The sequence below is a fragment of the Sorex araneus genome, chromosome 5 (assembly GCF_027595985.1).
Source record: "Sorex araneus isolate mSorAra2 chromosome 5, mSorAra2.pri, whole genome shotgun sequence".
Classification (NCBI taxonomy): domain Eukaryota; kingdom Metazoa; phylum Chordata; class Mammalia; order Eulipotyphla; family Soricidae; genus Sorex; species Sorex araneus.
In genome coordinates, this window is record NC_073306.1 from 161,735,043 (window position 1) to 161,754,848 (window position 19,806).

The window sequence follows — 19,806 nt, forward strand, 5'->3', positions numbered from 1 at the left end:
ATTGCAAATACTTGTATTTAGGTAGCGGCAAGGGTTTGTTTTTGTTTGTTTTGGGGGGCATAGCCAGCAGTACTCAGGACTTACTCCTGACTCTGTTCCCAGGGACCTCTTCTGTGGGGCTTCTCAGGAGACCATATGTTGTGTCTGGGAGCAAACTCAGGTTGGGTCTGTGCAAGGAAAATTTTCCTCAGCAATACTATCTCACCAGCCTGCAAGTTTTCTGTTTAGTATTGAGCTTAACTATCACTTAGTAGAATGATCTGAATATATATAACAATGAATCTCACTAGATGGGGCTTCTACTAAATAGGCGTTTTCTTCAGTTTATTAGTTCTTAAAAAATAGTGCATCTTCAGTTGGCAAAATATTTCTTGAAGTGAGCTCTGCAAAGCTGTCTTCAAGTAGCTGGTGAAGAAGAGGGTGCTATAGTCCAGTCGGGTTTGGGAAAGACGGTGCATACACATCACACTGTGTATGATTATTCTAAACACTGCTGGAAGCCTGAAGTGAGCTGTCGGCTCAGCGTCTTCCAAACTCATCCTACCGCTCAGCATCTTCCAAACCCATTCTACCAGATAGCTTTTTATCTAGGTAAGATAGACTCATCTAGAATCATTTGTTAACACCGGAGTCCTTAGAGAATTAGTTGAGAAGCAGACTACAAACCTGTTTCTGACAGCTTATTCTTACCTCCTCTTGGGATAGACAAAAGGACTTAAAAACAAAATAGTCGAATTTCACTCTTATCCACAAATACCCACTTTTTCAAGAGAAGAAAATTGACTGACAGCTTTTGATTTTTTTCTTTTGTTTTGTTACTAACTCTGGGAAATCATAGCTAATTAGAATGAGACTTGAATTGCTTTTTCCTATGCAGTCTTTGAAATAAATACGCTAAACTATTTTAGCGATAAAAATAATTGTATGTTACTAAGGACTGAAATATTTTACTTGGCTGTTGTGTAATCTACTTAACTAATAATGTCAGGGCCATTCATGATAGAATAAAAGTATAGGCTACACTGGCTCAAATATTCTATTTATCAAAACCAGATTTATAGATAATTTTCAAAGTCAGAAACTAACACCGAAAATAGTAACAAATGGAAATCAGAACCACAGTAATATTTTTATTTGTCTAAACTAATCCTGCACATTGCAAAATGAGCTTCTGGAAAACTGGGTTAAAAGCTTAGCCTAGGACCTGCTTTCCACTCCCCTGGACCCAGATCGCACCAGCAGCAGCAGCAGGCCTCTGACTTAAGAGAGCCAAGGTGTCTGAGCAGTGGCCTTCTGCTCAGAAGAGAGACAAATGCCAGCATGGCCACCATCTTGTCAGGGCACCCAAGGCCCTATTAACCTAGAGTAATGTGCCAGTTCGTGACCTCATATCACAGTTATCCTTTTATTAGAAAAGGATAGTTTCTGTGAACTAATTAACTTTTCCTTTCTCACATGGTAGGAAGAAAGTGAAGAAAAAGAAATTGAGAAACTGATTTTCTCACGGATGGGAAGAGGAGCTAAAATCCCTCTTCATAGTTTCATAATTTTTTTGTTGTTTATTTTACTCTATTTAAAAAATAGAAATGTACAAGAAAAAAAAACTCCAACTCCATCAAAAGAAATAGGGAGAAGAAATGAACAGAAGCTTCCTCAAAAAAGAAATACAAATGGCCAAAAAGGCACATGAGAAAATGCTATTAGCTAGAAAATTAGCTAATAATCAGGGAGATGCAAATCAAAACAACAATGAAATGTCATCTCACACCACAGAGACTGACACACATTCAAAAGAACAAAAGCAGCCACTGTTGGCATGGATGTGGAGAGAAAGGGGTGCTCCTTCACTATTGGTGGGAATGCCTACTGGTCCAGCCTTTTTGGAAAACAATATGGGAATTCTTTCAAAAACTAAAAATTGAGCTTCCACATGACCCCGCAATACCACCTTTGGAAATGTATCCCGGGGGTGTAAAAATGCACAGTAGAAATGACACCTGCACCTGTATGTTCATTGCAGCACTGTTCACAATAGTTCAAATCTGGAAACAATCTGAGTGCCTGAGAACAGACTGACTAAAGAAACTTTGGGATAGCTATACAATGGAATACTATGCAGCTGTTAGGAAAGATGAAGTCATGAAATTTGCTTATAGGTGGATGGTCATGGAACGTATCATGCTAAGTGAAATGAGTCAGAAAGAGAGGGACAGACATAGAATGACTGCACTCATTTGTGGAATATAAAATAACATGAGACTGACACCCAAGGACAGTAGACACAAGGGCCAGGAATATTGCTCCATAGTTGGAAGCCTGCCTCATGTGCTGGGGGAGAAGGCAGCTGGGATAGAGAAGGGATCACTAAGACAATGATGGTTGGAGGAATCGTTTGGAATGGGAGATAAAGGACCAAACATGATAGCCTCCCAGGATCTATATTGCAAACCATAATGCCCAAAAGTAGAGAGAGAGTATGGGGAAATTGTCTGCCATAGAGGCAGGGGGGAGGGTTAGGAAAGGGGAGGTATACTGGGGACATTGGTGGTGGAAAATATGCACTGGTGGAGGGATGGGTGTTCGATCTTTGTATGACTGAAAGTCAATCATGGAAGCTTTGTATACTGTATCTCATGGTGATTCAACAAAAAATATAAAAGTGTATCATGCATACCGAGAAGGGCATATAATTATTCAGATCAGTGAATTTTAATAAAATGTGCTCACTTGCATAACCCCCAACCAGATCTAGAAATAGAACACTGCCAGCATCCCCCCATCCCACTTAGACAGTCAGACTCCTCTGACCATAACAACTATCCTGACATACAGCATTGCGGTTAGTTTTGCCGAGTTTTGACTTTACGGGTATGAAATCATACCCGTATGTATGTAAGTACGTAGTCTTGTATCTAATTACTTATTCTTGATGTTGTCTGAAGCATCCATTTGTCTTATGTCTTTTAAATCATTCATTCTCATTATTGGATAGTAATCCATTGAAAGAATATGTCATTGGGGATCCATTACACTATTGATGATCATTTGTATTGTTTCCATTGCTTGGTTATTATCAATAGGGCTATTGTGAATGTTTTTGTACATGTATTTTGGTACAGGCATACACTTATGTTTCATAATTTGTAACTGTACCCCATGGTGATTCACTAATCTCTGTATCACTATTATCCCGTTGTTCGTCAATTTACTCAAGCGGACACCAGTGATGTCTCTATTCCTCCCAGCCCTGAGATTTTAGCAGCCTCTCCTTACTCATCTTTCCCAATGATTGGAGGCTTTCTCAGGGTCAGGGGAATTAGACCTATCATTACTGTTTTTGACATATCGAATATGCCACGGGTAGCTTGTCAGGCTCTGTTGTGCGGGCGGGATACTCTCTGTAGCTTGCTGGGCTCTCCGAGAGGCATGTATATATCTGTTACTGTATTTTGGATATGAATACACCACGGGGAGCTTGCCAGGCTCTCCCAAGCAGGAAATAGACTCTTGGTAGCTTGTCAGGTTCTCCAAGAGGGAGAACTAGGCTATTAGATGTCAAGGCTCTGCTCGGGAGGCAGGGAGGGAAATGCAACCCGTCTCCTCCGAGGGGCCCTGGTGAAGACAGCCAGGCTCGGGGGTGAGAGACTTCTTTGCTCTCTTCCGGGAGCTTGGGCTTATAGTCTCTGGATGTTGGCTGTTGATGGGATTACACAGCGCTGGGGGCAGTCTCTGGGTGTGACTGCCTAGCTACTGGAAAATGGGGGAAGAGGCCCAGTCCTGATCCGAGCAGCCTTGGAGACCTCGGCCCCGGGTCCTGCACACCTGGGTTCCTGCGCCAGCTCCTCTATGCATGAGGCTCATCCGAACTTGTTTAAACGTGTTCAAATGTGTTCAAAATCGTTAGTCCAAACTATTCACTAATACAATTTTTTTTAAAAAATCTGCATATCCTATATAATCTTTTAATTTTGTTATTATTATTATTGGCAACACCCAGCTGCACGCAGGGCTTACTCCTAGTGCTGTGCTCAAGTATCATTCCTCACAAGCTTGGGGAATCATATGGGGTGCTGGAAATTGAACCTGAGTCCATTATGTGTAAGACAAGCACTATTAGCCACCCTACTATCTCTCCAGCCCCCTGTATAATTTTTAATGGCCTTTGTACAGTGAGATTTTACCTATGTAGTCTTAAGACTTTTACTAAATCTACAATAAGTAGATTTGAGTAGAAGGGGAGTTATCAACTAGGATTTTTTTATTTTGGTGGGACAAACTGAAGATTAATAAACTGAAACATTTTGTGTTAATGCTATTGTTTTAACAGGAACAAATTTGCTTGTCAAATTTTTCTTCTGCTTAAATAATAATTTATTACCCTTTTATTTTCTATGATCTTCTATACAATTTTTTAACGATATTTTATGTGGAGGCCATCTAGCTCGAAAAATAATTTAAAGTATTAATACCAGAAAAAAGTAGACCTAATATTATCCTCAGTTTGGCTGACTGTATTTGTGTCTGATCATTTTAATTTCTTTTTCTATTTTTAGAACTTTTTGAGAATGAGCATGTACGTATTGGGCAAAAAGGTAAGCTTGGATTATTATTTATATCATAATTTTTGAAACTAGGCCATCCTATGTGTTTCTTAGCTCTCAACTGAAATTTAATTTCTGAAAAACTAAAAGCCTGAAAGAGGTTTGATATTTAACTATGTAGATATTATAGTTAGCATTCCTTATAAAGAGGGGAAATGCATCTTTTGATATATCAAGAGATGTTAGATACGGAAGTATGCAGATGTTTCACTAAAGAGGAAATAATGACTGACAAACACGTCTCTCAAGAATATCAGCTTAATCTGGTCAGCAGTCAGATATCATTTGGGCATCAAAGCGGTAGGCTTTCTCTTTGATGCATCCACACGCTTCTCATTAGTGCTAATGAGAAGATTCTCCTGTGGCAGAGGAAAATGGAGCCGTCAGGCTTCCTGATGGCTCATCACAGTGGCAGGACCTAATGGCCAGAGACGCTGTTTGTGTACTGTGGCCTAATTTTTGCCGATCTTTTGAAGATTCTTTTTCTTGCTTTTCTAAATCCTGTTTTGTCTTTGAAATATGAAGTGCAGAGATGTCTTTGAGGCAGAATGAGCCTTTGGCAATTATGCAGTTCCATTTCTCAGAATTATACTTGTTTAGAATGTTTCATTTATGCAATTTTACATTTTCACTAAACACAATTTAAATTAAAGCGCCTACCTTGTCTCTCTTATTTCATCTGATCCTTTTGTTTCTTGACATTATTACTTAATGGAAGATTTTTCTTCTTTTGCTTTTTTCTTTTTCTTTGTGTCCAGTTTTTCATTTATAGCTGAGTGTATGAGGTGGTCATTTCTGCGATTACCAACAGTGAGGGTGGGAGGGGAGGAAGGAGGCAGAGAGAACGTGGAACAGAGATGCAGGCAGTTAGTGCCCCACTAAGTTGTGCGAGGGGCTGGGGAGCCCCTCGCTAGCCCCAGCAAGGCCAGAGGGAACTTTCCTAGGAGAATAAAGCACTTAGAACAACAGTGCTGTCAAATGTTAGTAGATGTGTAGTATGGTTTTTCTTTTTTGGGGGGTGTGAGTGGGGAGAGCTGTTTGTTTTGGAAGAAGCTGTTTGTTATGTTTCAAGACTTAACTGGTATTTGTATTAAAGCAGTTCAAACAATAATAAAAAGCAAAAGGATATTAACTTTGTGAATTTGACTGCTCACAATAATTTTTGGCCAACTTAAAATATCAGATCTTTTTGTTTTTTTCTTAAAATATTTTCTTTCTGTTTATTTTGACAGCTAGCAAAGAAGCCATATAATGAAATATAGATACCTTATACCTTTCTAAATTCTTATTACTTCCTCTGTCATTGTCACTGTCGTCCCATTGTTCATCGATTTGCTCCAGCGGGCACCAGTAATGTCTCCATTGTGAGACCTGTTGTTACTGTTTTTGGCATATCAAATACTCCACGGGTAGCTTGACAGGCTCTGCCATGCAGGTGGCATACTCTTGGTAGCTTGTCGGTTCTCTGAGAGGGATGGAGGAATTGAACCTAGGTTGGCCGTGTGCAAGGCCGTACCCGCTGTACTATCGCTTCATACGGCTTCCAAATACTAGAACACCAGCTTCCAAATACTAAAACATCAATGAATTCATAGAATATATACAAGAAACTCAGGGTTCCTGTGAATATATGACTTCCTTGATTGTGGTACTTAATTATAAAATTAATAATATATGTACGTAAATACCCATAGATTATAAAGCAAATAAGAATCTCCCAAGAAGATTTTATTAGTCATATATATACACACACATATATATATATATTTTATATTACACATGCACACACACATAAATACTATCATTAGTTTCATATTCAGGGAGTCATAGTTAAAATAAAATGATGTAGAAAATTACAGACGTCTTACCAGTCAAGGTAAGGCTTGAGACTTAGATCTGTAAGTTGGGCCACATCAAAATTCAGAGAGTGAAAGAAGGTTGTCAGGACACGATATAATTATTTGATGTAGAGATAAAATGTTGGCTTCCCCAGACATTTTTAATTAAGTATGCCAGAGTAATTTCTTACCTCGGCAGTTTTCTAATGGGATCTTAATATCCTCTTGTCAGTTCTCGCGGAGCAAGATAGCGCCGCCGCCCAGCAGTATATCAGACAAGGGAGCCCCACGGCTCTGCGGGCCGAGTTATGGGCGCTCATCCTGAATATTTCCAGTCAGCCAGAGGTAAGAGGGATAAAGGATGTACTGTTTGAGCTTTTGCAATTTTTCTTTTCTTTTTAAAATTTATTTATATTAAATCACCATGTGGAAAGTTACAAAGTTTTCAGGCTTATGTCTCAGTTATACAATGCTCGAACACCCGTCTCTTCACCAGTGCCCATATTCCACCACCAAAACCCCAGTATACCTCCCATCCCCCACCTCCCCACCCCTGCCTGCATAGCTGATAAATTTTACTTCATTTTCTCTTTACCTTGATTACATTCCATATTTCAACACAAAATTCACTATTGTTGTTGGAGTTCCCCAAAAAAAACAGCCCTGCTGACAAGGAAGCATTTGATAGTTTTCCATTGCTGAGAATGAAGAGATATGAAGTCTAGGTTTAGGATTTCTGTATTTCAGTATTTTAGTAGTTAAGTCCAGTGAGATTTATGTTAGAAATTGCATCATTTCCCTTCCTGGGGCAGCATGGGGCTATGGCTTAGTTCACAGTCTAGAGACTTTGGTGGAAGCAGTTGCTGGTACCAAAAGTAGTCTAGCTGGCCCCCAGATCGTGGTCGATTAGCAGCAGAGTGTCCGCACAGCGTGTGGCCACCTGGGTCGCATCTCGGTGAAGCGCGCACTGGTATCACCCAGGCCCGAGATTGCCCACGCTGTTTCAAGTTCAAACCTCATTTTTTTTTTTCTTCCCGCGCCACCAAATTCGTACCTCCTTAATGGTCCTCATAATATGGCGGGTGCCATGCCGCTTTTCCCCGAAAAGGGAAAAGAAACAAGAAAGATCTTTCCCTCCTCGGCCGGCGTGGATCTATGGCTTAGTTCAGTCTAGAGACATTGCTGGAAGCCACTTCTGCTGTTTCTTCATATAATTCTACAGCTTTATTTTCAAAATGATTGTAGTTTTGAGTTCTGAGACACAACTGGCATAATTTAAACACTGTATACTATAGAAGATTTTGTTATTGATCATTTGAGATCATTTGACGAGATTTTGTGAACTTGTAAAACAGCAGAACAAAAAGTAACATTTCTGAGGAATTCAGTCTGGGGACCGAATATACAGCCGGTAGGCATGTGCCTTGCTCCTGGTTGACCTCAGTTCCATCTCCGGTACCCCATATGTTCCGCTAAGATCAGCCAGGAGTGATTTTCTCCCCTTTTTTAAACTTTACTTTTCTTCAGGGTGATCCTTGAGCTCAGAGCCAGAAGTAAGCCCTGAGCACTGTCAGGTATGCCCCTTCCACCCCTCCCCACGTGCCCCCAAAAAAGCATGAAATCTGCCCATTTCAGTCATTGAAGATGGGTAGCTTGGTGAGTGAGTACTTTGTCTCTACTTTAATTTTTGAAAAATGTCTCTTTTTATGGTTCTAAACACTGACAAATTATAAGGATATATTATGTTGTAAGAATAAGAATGTTTTGTTCTAGGAAACATAGTAATCATGAAGAAAAATTACTGACAGACAGATAATATAGTCAACAGAGAAAAATTATCCAATATATTTATTTATTTTGAAATGTCCTTAGTTAAAATTTAATTAAAAGTTCTTTTTCTATGCCCATTATTCATAAAAGTCATCCATGTAAATATTTTAATAAGCAGTAAACCAGTGTTTCCCTTTTTTCTGGTTATTTAAAAAGGTGGTTTCGTACAGCAGCAATAACCAAGCACTGCATGTGGTGTGGGCCAGCCCAGGAAGCAGTTCCCTGTGCAGTTAGGATATTTAAGCAGCGCGTCTTTGGGGCTGTTCACCCTCCATCCCAGCTCCTGCCCTCCCTGCATTTCAAGGATTCCGTTTCTCAGAGGATCCAGTGGTGTCAGTAGCAAGGGAGGAATCCTGGACACTCAAGCTGGACAGTGGCGGTCAGTGTGTCTCCTGCCTCTCGAGAAGGCGGTGAGCAGACACAGCATATTGTATGGATTAATGATGGCGTAGCTTTAGACTACAAAAAAGTGTTCTTTGTCATTTCTTTCCAGAACATTTCTCTCCCGTTCCACCCCTACCGCCATCCTTCCTTTTTTTAATCCTGGTGTGAAACAATAGTAATCTGATATATGGCAGTTACATTGGCATTTCTCAACCCAGTATTGCGAGATCTCGAGATATCGCACACTTGTCTAGTGCTTTGCTTTTTGCAAGTTTAACCACCGAACAGAAATTTTGTCACATGATAAATTGGAGCAAAGGAAAAGCGATGTGGGTTTTGGTATTAGAGACCTAACTTCAACTCCTATGCTTAACTTGAAGTATTTCCAGGGACTGGAGAGATAGTACAGTGGGTAGGATGCTTGTCTTGCAAGCAGCTGAGCCTGGTTCCATACCCAGCATTCCATATGGTCCCCCAAACCTGCCAGAAGTGATCCCTGAGCACAGAGCCAGGAGTAAGCCTTCAGCACTGCTGGGTGTGCTCCCGTCCAACACCAAAAAAAAAAAAAAAAAGTCACTGAGCTAGTTTCTTAAATTTCTTCAAATCTCAACTTATGCATACTAAAATTATATATACGTGTATACATAGTAATGCTTATGTCAGAGTTGTGATGATTAAATCAAATAATACGTATGAGTAATATATGCAAGAAATCAGACGTGATACCAATAATAGGTGTTATATAGATAGATTGCAATTGCATATTAGTAATAACACTGCAGAGTTTTATCTTGTTTTTTGAGCCATGCTCAACAATGCTCAGAGTTTAGTCCCAGTTCTGTGTTCAGGAATCATTTCTTGCAGTTCTTGAAGGAGAGTCTGCAGTTCCAAGAATTGTGTCAGGGATAGTCGCATGCTAGGCAAGCTCCTTTATCCTGCACCAGCTCTCTCCATTTTCAACACTGTCATTTATAAGAAAATCAAGCATTATTATTGTATCACTTGTATCATTTGTCATCAGGTTGATCTTTGATTTGCTCGAGCGGGCACCAGTAATGTCTCCATTCGTCCCTGTCATGTGCTAATGTAGCCCGATGGTATCTGCTCGCTCTAGGAACACGAAGAGCCTCAAATAGTTCTTTCAGGGTTTTGACGAAGAAGTCTGACCATCTCATAGGTGGGCGGCCACGTGGTCTTTTGACATCCTGGGGCGGGAATCCAGTCGGTAACAGCTCTAGTCATTGTCTCTAAATTGCATTACATATCCGGCCCATTTGATTTTCAACGCCTTGGCAAACGAGACAGCATCCCTGATTCTTGATCGTTGATGGAGGTCGGAACTCTGGATTCCTTCTCTCACTTGAATGAAAAATGATATTCCAAACATAGCTCTTTCGATTCCTCTTTGGGATACCCAAATAGCGTTCTTGTCCTGTTTTCATAGGCCCCAGGTCTCTGAGGCGTATGTTAGTGCAGGAAGAACAGTTGCGTCGAAAAGATGTGCCCGGAGCCAGAGGTTCTTTGTCCTCTTAACCACTTCTTCGATACTCTTGAAGGCATTCCACGCTGCTCTCTTCCTCCTGCGCAGTTCTGGTGCCAAGTGGTTCCTCATGTTGAGTTCTCGACCCAGGTACACATAGCTGCTGCATTCGGAGATGTTTGTTCCATTGAGAGCAAATGGAACATCAGGGACTAGTTTGTTTTTCATGAACATTGTCTTGATGAGATTCAGCTGCAGTCCGACCTTTCCACACTCTCGGTTGAAGTTGGCCAGCATTTGTGTCACTTGGCTAATGTTTGGTGTTATGAGAATGATGTCATCAGCGAAGCCGAGGTGGTGTAGTTCCCGATCGTCTATCTTCACTCCTATTCCTTCACATTCCAGTCGTCGAATGACGTTCTCAAGGGTGGCACTGAAGAGTTTCGGTGAAATGGTATCACCCTGACGAGCCCCTCTCTTTACATCAATGATCACTTCCTTGTAGAATGGTGAGATCCTGGTGGTGAATCCATAATACAGCTCGAGGGGGATCCTGATGAATCCTGAAGATCCAGTGCCCCAGGGATCACACCCAGATAACCCACCCTACTGGCGCCTGATAAATATCTCATCCGCTGACCTCCACTACCTCCACTACCCAACCACTATCATGCTCCAGGACACTTTCTGGACCTCGCATCATAGGACACTTAATACCCATTTTCCATAATTACCACACCATATTTGATGTGGCTCAAATATGGTGTGAACCATGGGAACACCTGTAAGAGCAATTAGAGGCTGCCCTAAAAGCCTCCATCCCTTTCGAAGAGCCTGACAAGCTACTGAGAGTATCCAGCCCGCACGGCAGAGCCTGGCAAGCTACCCGTGGTGTATTTGATATGTCAAAAATAGTAACAACAATGGACCTCATTCCCCTGACACTGAAAGAGCCCCAAATACAGCAGCATTAAGAAGGGTGTACAAAGAGAGGCTGATAAAATCTCAGGGATGAACTAGACTGCCAAAATGAAGAAGGACTAAAATGAATGTCTGTACTTTCTGTACATGTATACTGGCATCAGAACATCCATCGAGGACTTGATGGTGCAAGCGCAGAAGATCAATTTCGACATAATTGGTCTGACCAAGATGAGAAGGCATCGATCACATCACGCCATTTTCGACACTGGAGAAGAACTGTTCCTTGGAACATGCGACAAAAGAGGTGTCGGTGGTGTCAGTGTCCTTGTCAACACGATCTTGGCCCATGAGCATTGATTCATTCAAATGCATAACAACCCAAATCTGATGATTACGGTTGAATAGATGTGGCTCACTGCTGGCAACTTCTATCTTCATTATCTATGCATCAACATCCAACTGATGAAAAAGTTGAGAAGTTCTACATGAAGCTGGAGAAGTTCTATAAAGAAGACCACATCTTCTTCTACAAGATCATTGTTGGTGATTTTAATGCCAAGATAGGACCCAAAAGGTCACCCAAAGAACTCCACATTGGGACCCATGGCCTAGAATGGAACGAACAGTGTGAGAGACTGTCTGAGTTCATTATGTCGACCAAGACCATCCATGGTAACTCACAGTTCCAGAAGACTGAATCTAAACATTGGACATGGAGTCTCCTGGTGGACAGTTCCACAACAAAATTGACCACATCATATTCAATTGAGTGTTTTGCCTGACCAATGTAGCTGTTGTCCCAAAATTCCAAATGGGATGAGACCACCGTCTCCTTTGTGCAAAATTCTACTTCACAGAGCAGGGAGAAAGGACTGCAAAGTTTAAATTTAAGAAGAAAACTCCCCAGAATGACCACCAACTGGGAGCTCTTTGGCACTATTGCAGCAACATGGGAAGATGCCGTCCTTGACAACATCGATGAGGAATATGATCGACTGGTTCAGCACCTCCCTGACTTCGTGAGGAATGCTGAGAGTGGGAAAGCCACAAACAGATGCCTGTCTTCGGAATCTCTCGAGCTCATTCGCCAACATGGTTTGGCATGAGCCCCAGGCAATCACAAGCTAACATCCAAGCTCACAAAGCTGTGCAGAGAAGCAATAAAGGAAGACCTTAGAGAAGAGTAGCAGTGTTGGCCGATATGGCAAAACTGGGAAAAGTATTCACAATGCTCGCCTGTCCTTCACCAACTACAAGACCAAGATGACTGCCCTTCGACATCCTGATGGATCTATCACATCTTCCAGAAGGGCAATGGAGAGGATTATTCATGACTTCTACTTGGATCTCTTCAACAGCCATGTCCACCTGCCCACATACCAAATTCTGAAGGATGATGTGTCATTCCCAACATCCTCCCTTCCAAAATCTGACACATCATTTCGTCAGTAAAGATGCGTACAGCACTCAGTCCAGAGAAGGTCAGATCCGAATGCCTGAAGAATCTGCCGCCAGTACTCGTCAATACACTGGCTTGGCTCTTCACACACTACCTGTCTGAATGCATGGTTCTGTCCCAATGGAAAACCAGCAGGACTGTTCTGTTGTACAAAAAGGGAGACATCCACGACATCGGCAGTTATCGCCCAATCTGCCTGTTGTCCATCATCTACAAGTTGTTCACTCGAGTCATCCTGAATAGAATAGGCAGAACACTAGATGAAGGATAACCATTCGAGCAAGCTGGGTTCGAGTTCTGAAAAGGATTCAGCACCATCGACCACACTAACCAAGCTCATTGAGGTTTTTCACGAGAGTTCAAGATGCTGCTCTGTCTACTGTTCATCAGTTTAAAGAAGGCCTTTGATTCTGTTGAGACTGAAGTGGTCTTAGAAGCCCTCACCAAACAGGGCATTCAAACTCATTATTATTTATTTTAGAAATTATACCTCTAACTTTGGCAAATTGTGTGTGATTTCAATTTCCTTGTGAATCACACTGTCAAAAAAATCACACTTCCTTTTGGAAAGAATCAAGTTGTGATTTATTTTAGAGCAGTTTTAGTTAAATGACATTGCTGATCTTTTATGCTGTCACTTTAGAACTAAACAGTTTACAAAATACATTTGAATGTATGTTGGATATTTTTATAGTTTAGTCTCATAGGAGAGGTTGTAATTCTTGTCTGCCCTGACTCTACAACTAATCCAACAACTTCACAGATCAAGAGTCGAACTGAAAAAGCTTGTTTCCTAGTAGAAGTAACTACTTCCATTTCAAAAACAAATTTGACTGTTTTCTGGAACTATCTCAGAATTAATGTGGTAATTCCTGATGTCTTCTCTTGTTCAAAGGTAGTTTTCATACATGGATTTTGAAAATAATTTTCTAAATGCAAAATGATGTGTATGCTAATGGAAATTAATGTTTCTGGAAAATGAATCTTTAGTGAATAAAACATTTTCAATCATAATTTGCAATTATGTTCAATTGTACAAGTCTGACCTCATCAGACTCTCGTGGCTCCAAAGTAATTGTTGTAGGTGAGGGAGGGAGGGAGAATTCTTACTTCCTATCAAGAACATCTCAGCAGGATGTTTTGTTCAACTGCTTTCAATCATTCAAAATAAGCTGCAGATAAATGCAGTCATAATCTCGGAATCTGAAAGATAAACAGTATTTCACATTTCACACCCATAAATCTATTTTATAAAAATACTATCTCAATAGGACTTTAGATATAATGCTTTCAATTCTTAATAGTAAAATTATTTAGTACTTTCACTAGAACATTACCTGAGATTTTTACAAAGAAAATAGGTTTTAAAAGATTGGGAGTTAAGGCCAGGAAGACAATACAGCAGATAGTACTTGCCTTGCACACACTCGGCCCAGGTCTGATGCCTGGCACCCTTGAGCTTTCCCCAAGTCTTCCAAGATTTATCTCTGCACACAGGACCAAGAGTCAACCCTGAGTACCACCAGCTGTGGCCTTGAAACAAAATCAAAATGGGGGCCAGAGAGATAGTACAGTAGGTAAGACATTTGCCTTGCACACGGCCAATGTGGGTCTAATCCCTGGCACCCCATATGATCCCCTGAGCATGGCCAGGAGTGGCCCAAAAGCCAAAAATAAAATAAAAGATGAGATATCTTTCATTTCTATAAATAGCTAGGGTAGCATCGAAATATCCGAATTTCATGAACATTATTCATGTTTTAAAGTAGCACTGTAGCACTGTCCTCCGTTGTTCATCAATTTGCTCAAGTGGGCACCAATTACATCTCCATTGTGAGACTTGTTGTTACTGTTTTTGGCAGATCGAATATGCCACAGGTAGTTTGCCAGGCTCTCTGAGAGGGACGGAGGAATCAAACTCAGGTCGGCCTCTTGCAAGATAAATGCCCTACCCACTGTGCTGTCACTCCAGTTCGCCATTATAAAGTACTTTGCTTAATCTTAGCTTGCTTGTTATGTGGAGACAAAACTTTCCTATAGTTTGCTCTAGTTACTTGTTCCTAATTGCTAAAATTACTACTAACATTAAGTACTAACATTCACTGTCACTGTCATCCTGTTGTCCATCGATTTGTTCGCCTGTTGTCCATCAATTTGTTCGAGTGGGCACCAGTAACGTCTCTCAATGTGAGACTTATTGTTACTGTTTTTGGCATATCCAATACGCCATGGGTAGCTTGCCAGGCTCTGCCGGGTGGGCTCGATACTCTCGGTAGCTTGCCAGGCTCTCCGAGAGACACGGAGGAATCGAACATGGGTCGGCTGTGTGAAAGGCGAACACCCCACCGCTATGTTATCGCTCCAGCCCAAGTACTAACATTAAGAAGATTAACTACTTCATCTTCCTTAGGTTCACAACAATGCCTGATTTTTCTGTTCTGCTTATCTTGTCTTCACATTTCCTGTTTCTCCCCTTCTTTCTCTTCAAACACGCCCTTTCAGCCCTAGCGACAGGCCTCTTCTCCCACGTAGAGAACACAGAAACCATCTTGGGAACGCATTCACGGGGCCAGAGAGGGAGCACGGGGAAGGCACTTGCCTTGTGTCCTACGGCCCCAGTTCAGTCCCCAGCATGAGTTGGGTCTCCCGAGAACTACCAGGAGTTGCCCCCGAGCACAGAGGTGTATCCCTTGCCCCCCAAAGAGAAACACATTCAAATTCTTCCCGCCAGACCTGCAGTTAATTTGTCTGAGCATCTCTTCTTGCCTCTTCCACTTTTACAGCTAAACCTGAAAGCTGCTCCTAGATCCTTAATCTCAGGACTGCTTTGGCATAGGCCCAGGACATGACTGCGACTCCCTTGACGTGTGTGGTATTACGATAGTCTAGTCTAGTCTAGTCTGTGTTGGTCTCACCTTTTTTTTTTTTTTGTCTCCATTTGGGTTTCTGTACTGGACCCCAAGGACTTGTATTTCTTGGAATTCTGTTTTGAAACTTTTCATTCTGCACATTTCCCTGGCCTGGTTCATTCACCTGTTCCCCACTGGTTTTGATTCTGTTTTTGGTAAGTTTCTATTCAGACTAAACATTCCTTTTCAGTGGTTTCCAGACCTTAATTGTATGTTCCAGTGGTATATCAGACTAATGGTATCCAGAGGAAATGGCACGAATCTTTACAGGGACATTCTGGGCCTCTTTATCTCTCCATGCACTGTGTTTTTCTCTTCCAAAATAGACTCTCTGCTTTCTTTTTTACTTGAAGACTCGTGTCTTTGGTCTTATCACCTTTTCCTGAGAAGGTGATATGACCTTCTTTTTAACACTTATCTTCCCAAAATCCTATCAACATTGCAGTTAGATACTTCCTTCTCTTTTCTCTGGTCACAGCCAGGTTGTAGCAGAGCCTGAAAGCCAGAGAATTCTATCCCATACCTCTTCCTCTGAGAATTTTATCCCTTACCTCTTCCTCTGAGAACTATGTCCTGTTCTTCTTGCCTGCCTGCCTCCATTTCTGGACTTGAGGCCCTGAGGACAGGGAATTCATTTTTCACCATCCAGAATGGCAGTATATAGGAATGGTTGGTTGGTTCATTTAAGTGTTTAATGAACAATTCAGTTTTGCTCTTATGAATATTCTGAGTTCTTTCATTTCCTGAAGTATTTCTCTTTCCTGTAGTTAAATTGCATAAAAAAAACCAAACAGGTTATACTAAAATATAAGTATTTACTGGTGCTAAAAAATTTGGAACACTTTGTTTTTTGAAGATTGCTTTTTGTAATTATTATTTATCACTCTTAAATATCCATCTTACCAGAACTTATGCACAAAGTATACTTAAAAAATTTTGTGATACTGGAAATTCACTACATTATAAGTGTTCCTGTATTTTAATAATTAAAGTTAGAATATTAGTGTATAAATTATCCTTTACTGGTTTGTTATAATTTTTACTCTTGTAGCTATATATATTTTTAATTTTATATGAATGAATTACACAAAAAGCTATTGAAACCCAACCTTATAGACTGGAAAATAGAACTGTTTCCATCACTAGCTAGTTCTGTCATTTTAGTTAAAGCAGTTAACTTGGGTACATCTCATTTCCAAATTTGCAAATAAGGAAAGTTAGCTAGATATTCTTAAATTTTTCTAAATTAAGGCATTGCTATTTACGAAGTTACGCATAGTTCAGTTTTAGACATACTGTGTTCCAACACGATATTTTCAATATCCCTTGGAGTTCTCAAGTACTTTGATAGATTTTTTCCCCCCACAGAATTAAACATAGGTTTTTCACAGTATGGTCTTTATCAAAAGTTATAGGCATTTCTAATCAGAGCATTATGAATTTTTTTTTTTTGTCTCCCAGCATGGCCCATTCTGGCTGGGATCAAACTTAGGGTCTCACAGTCCTGCATTCAAGCCTTAGATCACCTGGCCCTCAGATATGTTTTGAAGTATCCAATACTGAAATTAGAATATTTACAACTTGCTTGTATTAAAATTTGTTATTTTTCTAACATTGGCCATGAAGGATATTTATTTATAATAGAAAGCATTTTATAAATAAATTGTTATAGAAGAGCAACTATAGTTACATTTCCTGTGGAAATTTATAATTTGTAGGTAATAATGCAGATAGCAATACGTGTTTAAGAATATTTCCTAGGAATATTACCTTAATTGGTCTTGCTTTGTTTTTAAAAATATGAACGTAAATTTTTTTCCATTAAAAATTTTTTGAAATAATTTTCAATAAATTTGTTTATAGCCAGGGGATAGGGCCGGGTGATAGGCCAGGTGATAGGCCAGGTGACAGGGCCTCCAATGTGATGCACAGCTGTTCGTGATGGAGTTTTAGTTGTACGGTGTTGGAGCATTCTTCCACCAGTGTCCCCAGTTTAACTCCTTCTCACCCTGGTCTGCCTCTATGGCAGACACTTTTCTTTTTATATTTTTAGGCATTGTGGTTGATAGTCCTGCTACTGAAGGGCTTTCATTCATATCACTTTACCTCTTTTCAGCCTCCAGTTCTTGTCCAAAGTGGCCATTTCCCACTATCATTGTCGTAGTGGTCCTTCTCTGACCTAACAGCCCTCCCCGAATTGTGGCAGGCTTCCTGCTAAGGACAAGTTCTTCTGGTCTCTTTTCTATTGTCTCTGGGTATTCTCTGCTTACTATGCTTCTTTATATCTAGCAAATGAGTGACCATTCCGTGTCTGTCCCTCTCTCTCTGATTCATTTCACTCAGCATGGTACTCAGCATGGTGTCCATCTATGTGTCACCAAATTTCATGACTTCATTTTTTTCCTAACAGCTCCTAGTGTTCTGTGTAGATGTACCATAGCTTCTTTATCCACTCAATTGGTTCTCAGGCACTTGGGTTGTTTCCACATTTTGGCTATTGTGTTTTAGGGCTGTTAGGGTATATTCCCAGGAGCAGAATTGCTGGATCATATGGAAGCTCAATTCCTCGGATTTTTGAGGAATGTTCATATTGTTTTCCAAAAGACTGGACCAGTCAACATTCCCACCTGCAGTGAATGAGGGTCCCCCCACCCCCCACCCCTGGCATTCATGCCAACACTGGTTGTTTCGTAAACCAGAATTTTAAAATAACAAACAATAAATTAAACTTACTTGTAGACTATTCTAAGAGTGTTTTTTTTTAAAGGACATTGCTTTATTTATTTATTTATTTATTTATTTTGCTTTTGGGATCACACCTGGTGATGCACAGGGGTTACTCCTGGCTCTGCACTCAGGAATTACTCCTGACGGTGCTCAGGGGACCATATGGGATGCTGAGAATCGAACCCAGATTGACCTCGTGCAAGGCAAATGCCCTACCCGCTGTGCTATTGCTCCAGCCCCCTAAGAGTGTTTTTTAACATTGGGACTTTGCTTTTTCTGGAAACAATTTCAAGTTCGTCGGAAACTTGAGATGGGTACAGAGATTTTTCCCACTGCCCATTGCACCCCACCACCCTACACATAGCACGCCAATTAACCTCTCATGAGAGCGGCGCGTTTGTTAAGATGGATGACCTTCTTTTGACACTTTATAATCACCAAAATCCTAAGGTTTATCATAGGTTTCATACTCGTTGACTCTCTGAGTTTGTATGGCAGGTATCTATAATTATAATATCATACAGAGTACTTATGCTACCTAGGAAAATCCTTGGAGCTCTGCCGGTTCATCTTTCCTCTTCCTCTACCAGATTGCAACTTTACTGTTTTCACAACTTTACTGTTTTGCCTTTCCCAGAACGTTACGCAAAATAATTCTCCCCTCTTAGCCTCGGTTTCACTTTCTGCCGTTTCTGTTACCTCATGGTCTGAAAATATTATTTGCAATAAAGATATTTTGAAAGGGAGAGAGATCACATTCATAAAATTTCTTTTAACTATTAGAAAAATATTTTTAATATTTCATTTCTATCTTTAAAAAAGATTTTAAAACAATACACCTTTTTATTTGATGTATTGAACACTAAGATTTCTTTCCCCAAGAGAGGAACTTTTCTTCCAATTAAAAATCAATGCAGACCCTTGTGATGATTTTAAATAGGAAAAAAAGTTTCTTTCTACTTGTTTTTAAATGCCCTAGATCGTCATTTGAAATGGCGTGAAACTTGGAACAACAACAACAAAATGCTTTGTCCCTTATTAAATTCTATCATTGCATTGATTTGCTATTTCTTTGTTACATCAGAGATTGAGAAGATAAGACCTTAGCCACGTTATAAATGGTAACAATTATATTCGTTGCAATTAGATTTATTTTTGAACACCACAATTAAAGGATGATCATCTAGTTCAATAATAGAAGCCAGGATGCTAAAAAAAAACAGTCACTAAAGCAGTAATAAGTTCTCAAGATGCATTGTTGCCCTGGCACTGATCAACGGTTTATTTTTTTTCCCCTTTTTTTATTGATTCATTGTGAGATACAGTTACAAGGCTTTCTTGTTTGGCCTTTGGTCATACAACATCAAACACCCATCCCTTCACCAGTGCACATTTTCCGCCACCAAAATCCCCAGTTCCCTGCCCCCCCACCACCATTGCAGCCCTTCCCCCATACTATCTCTCTACTTTGGTTACATTCAATATTTCTTCATTTTGCTTTTTGGATCATACCTGGCGATGCACAGGAGTTACTCCTGGCTTTGCACTCAGGAATTACTCCTGGCGGTTCTTAGGGGACCATATGGGATGCTGGGAATCGAACCCCGGTCCGCCATATGCAAGGCAAATGCCCTACCCTCTGTGCTATCGTTCC

At 40.5% G+C, this 19,806-nt stretch overlaps 1 protein-coding gene across 3 annotated transcripts in view; it reads left to right on the forward strand.

Annotated features, from left to right (window-relative positions):
- Window positions 1–19,806, forward strand: part of TBC1D19 (TBC1 domain family member 19) — a 136,874-nt gene that overhangs the window by 58,413 nt on the left and 58,655 nt on the right. For all 3 annotated transcript variants that reach the window (XM_055138627.1, XM_055138628.1, XM_055138626.1), the window contains 2 exons: window positions 4,554–4,592; window positions 6,672–6,784. In XM_055138627.1, coding sequence (XP_054994602.1) covers window positions 4,554–4,592; window positions 6,672–6,784 — 152 coding nt within the window. The remainder of the gene's footprint in view (window positions 1–4,553; window positions 4,593–6,671; window positions 6,785–19,806) is intronic.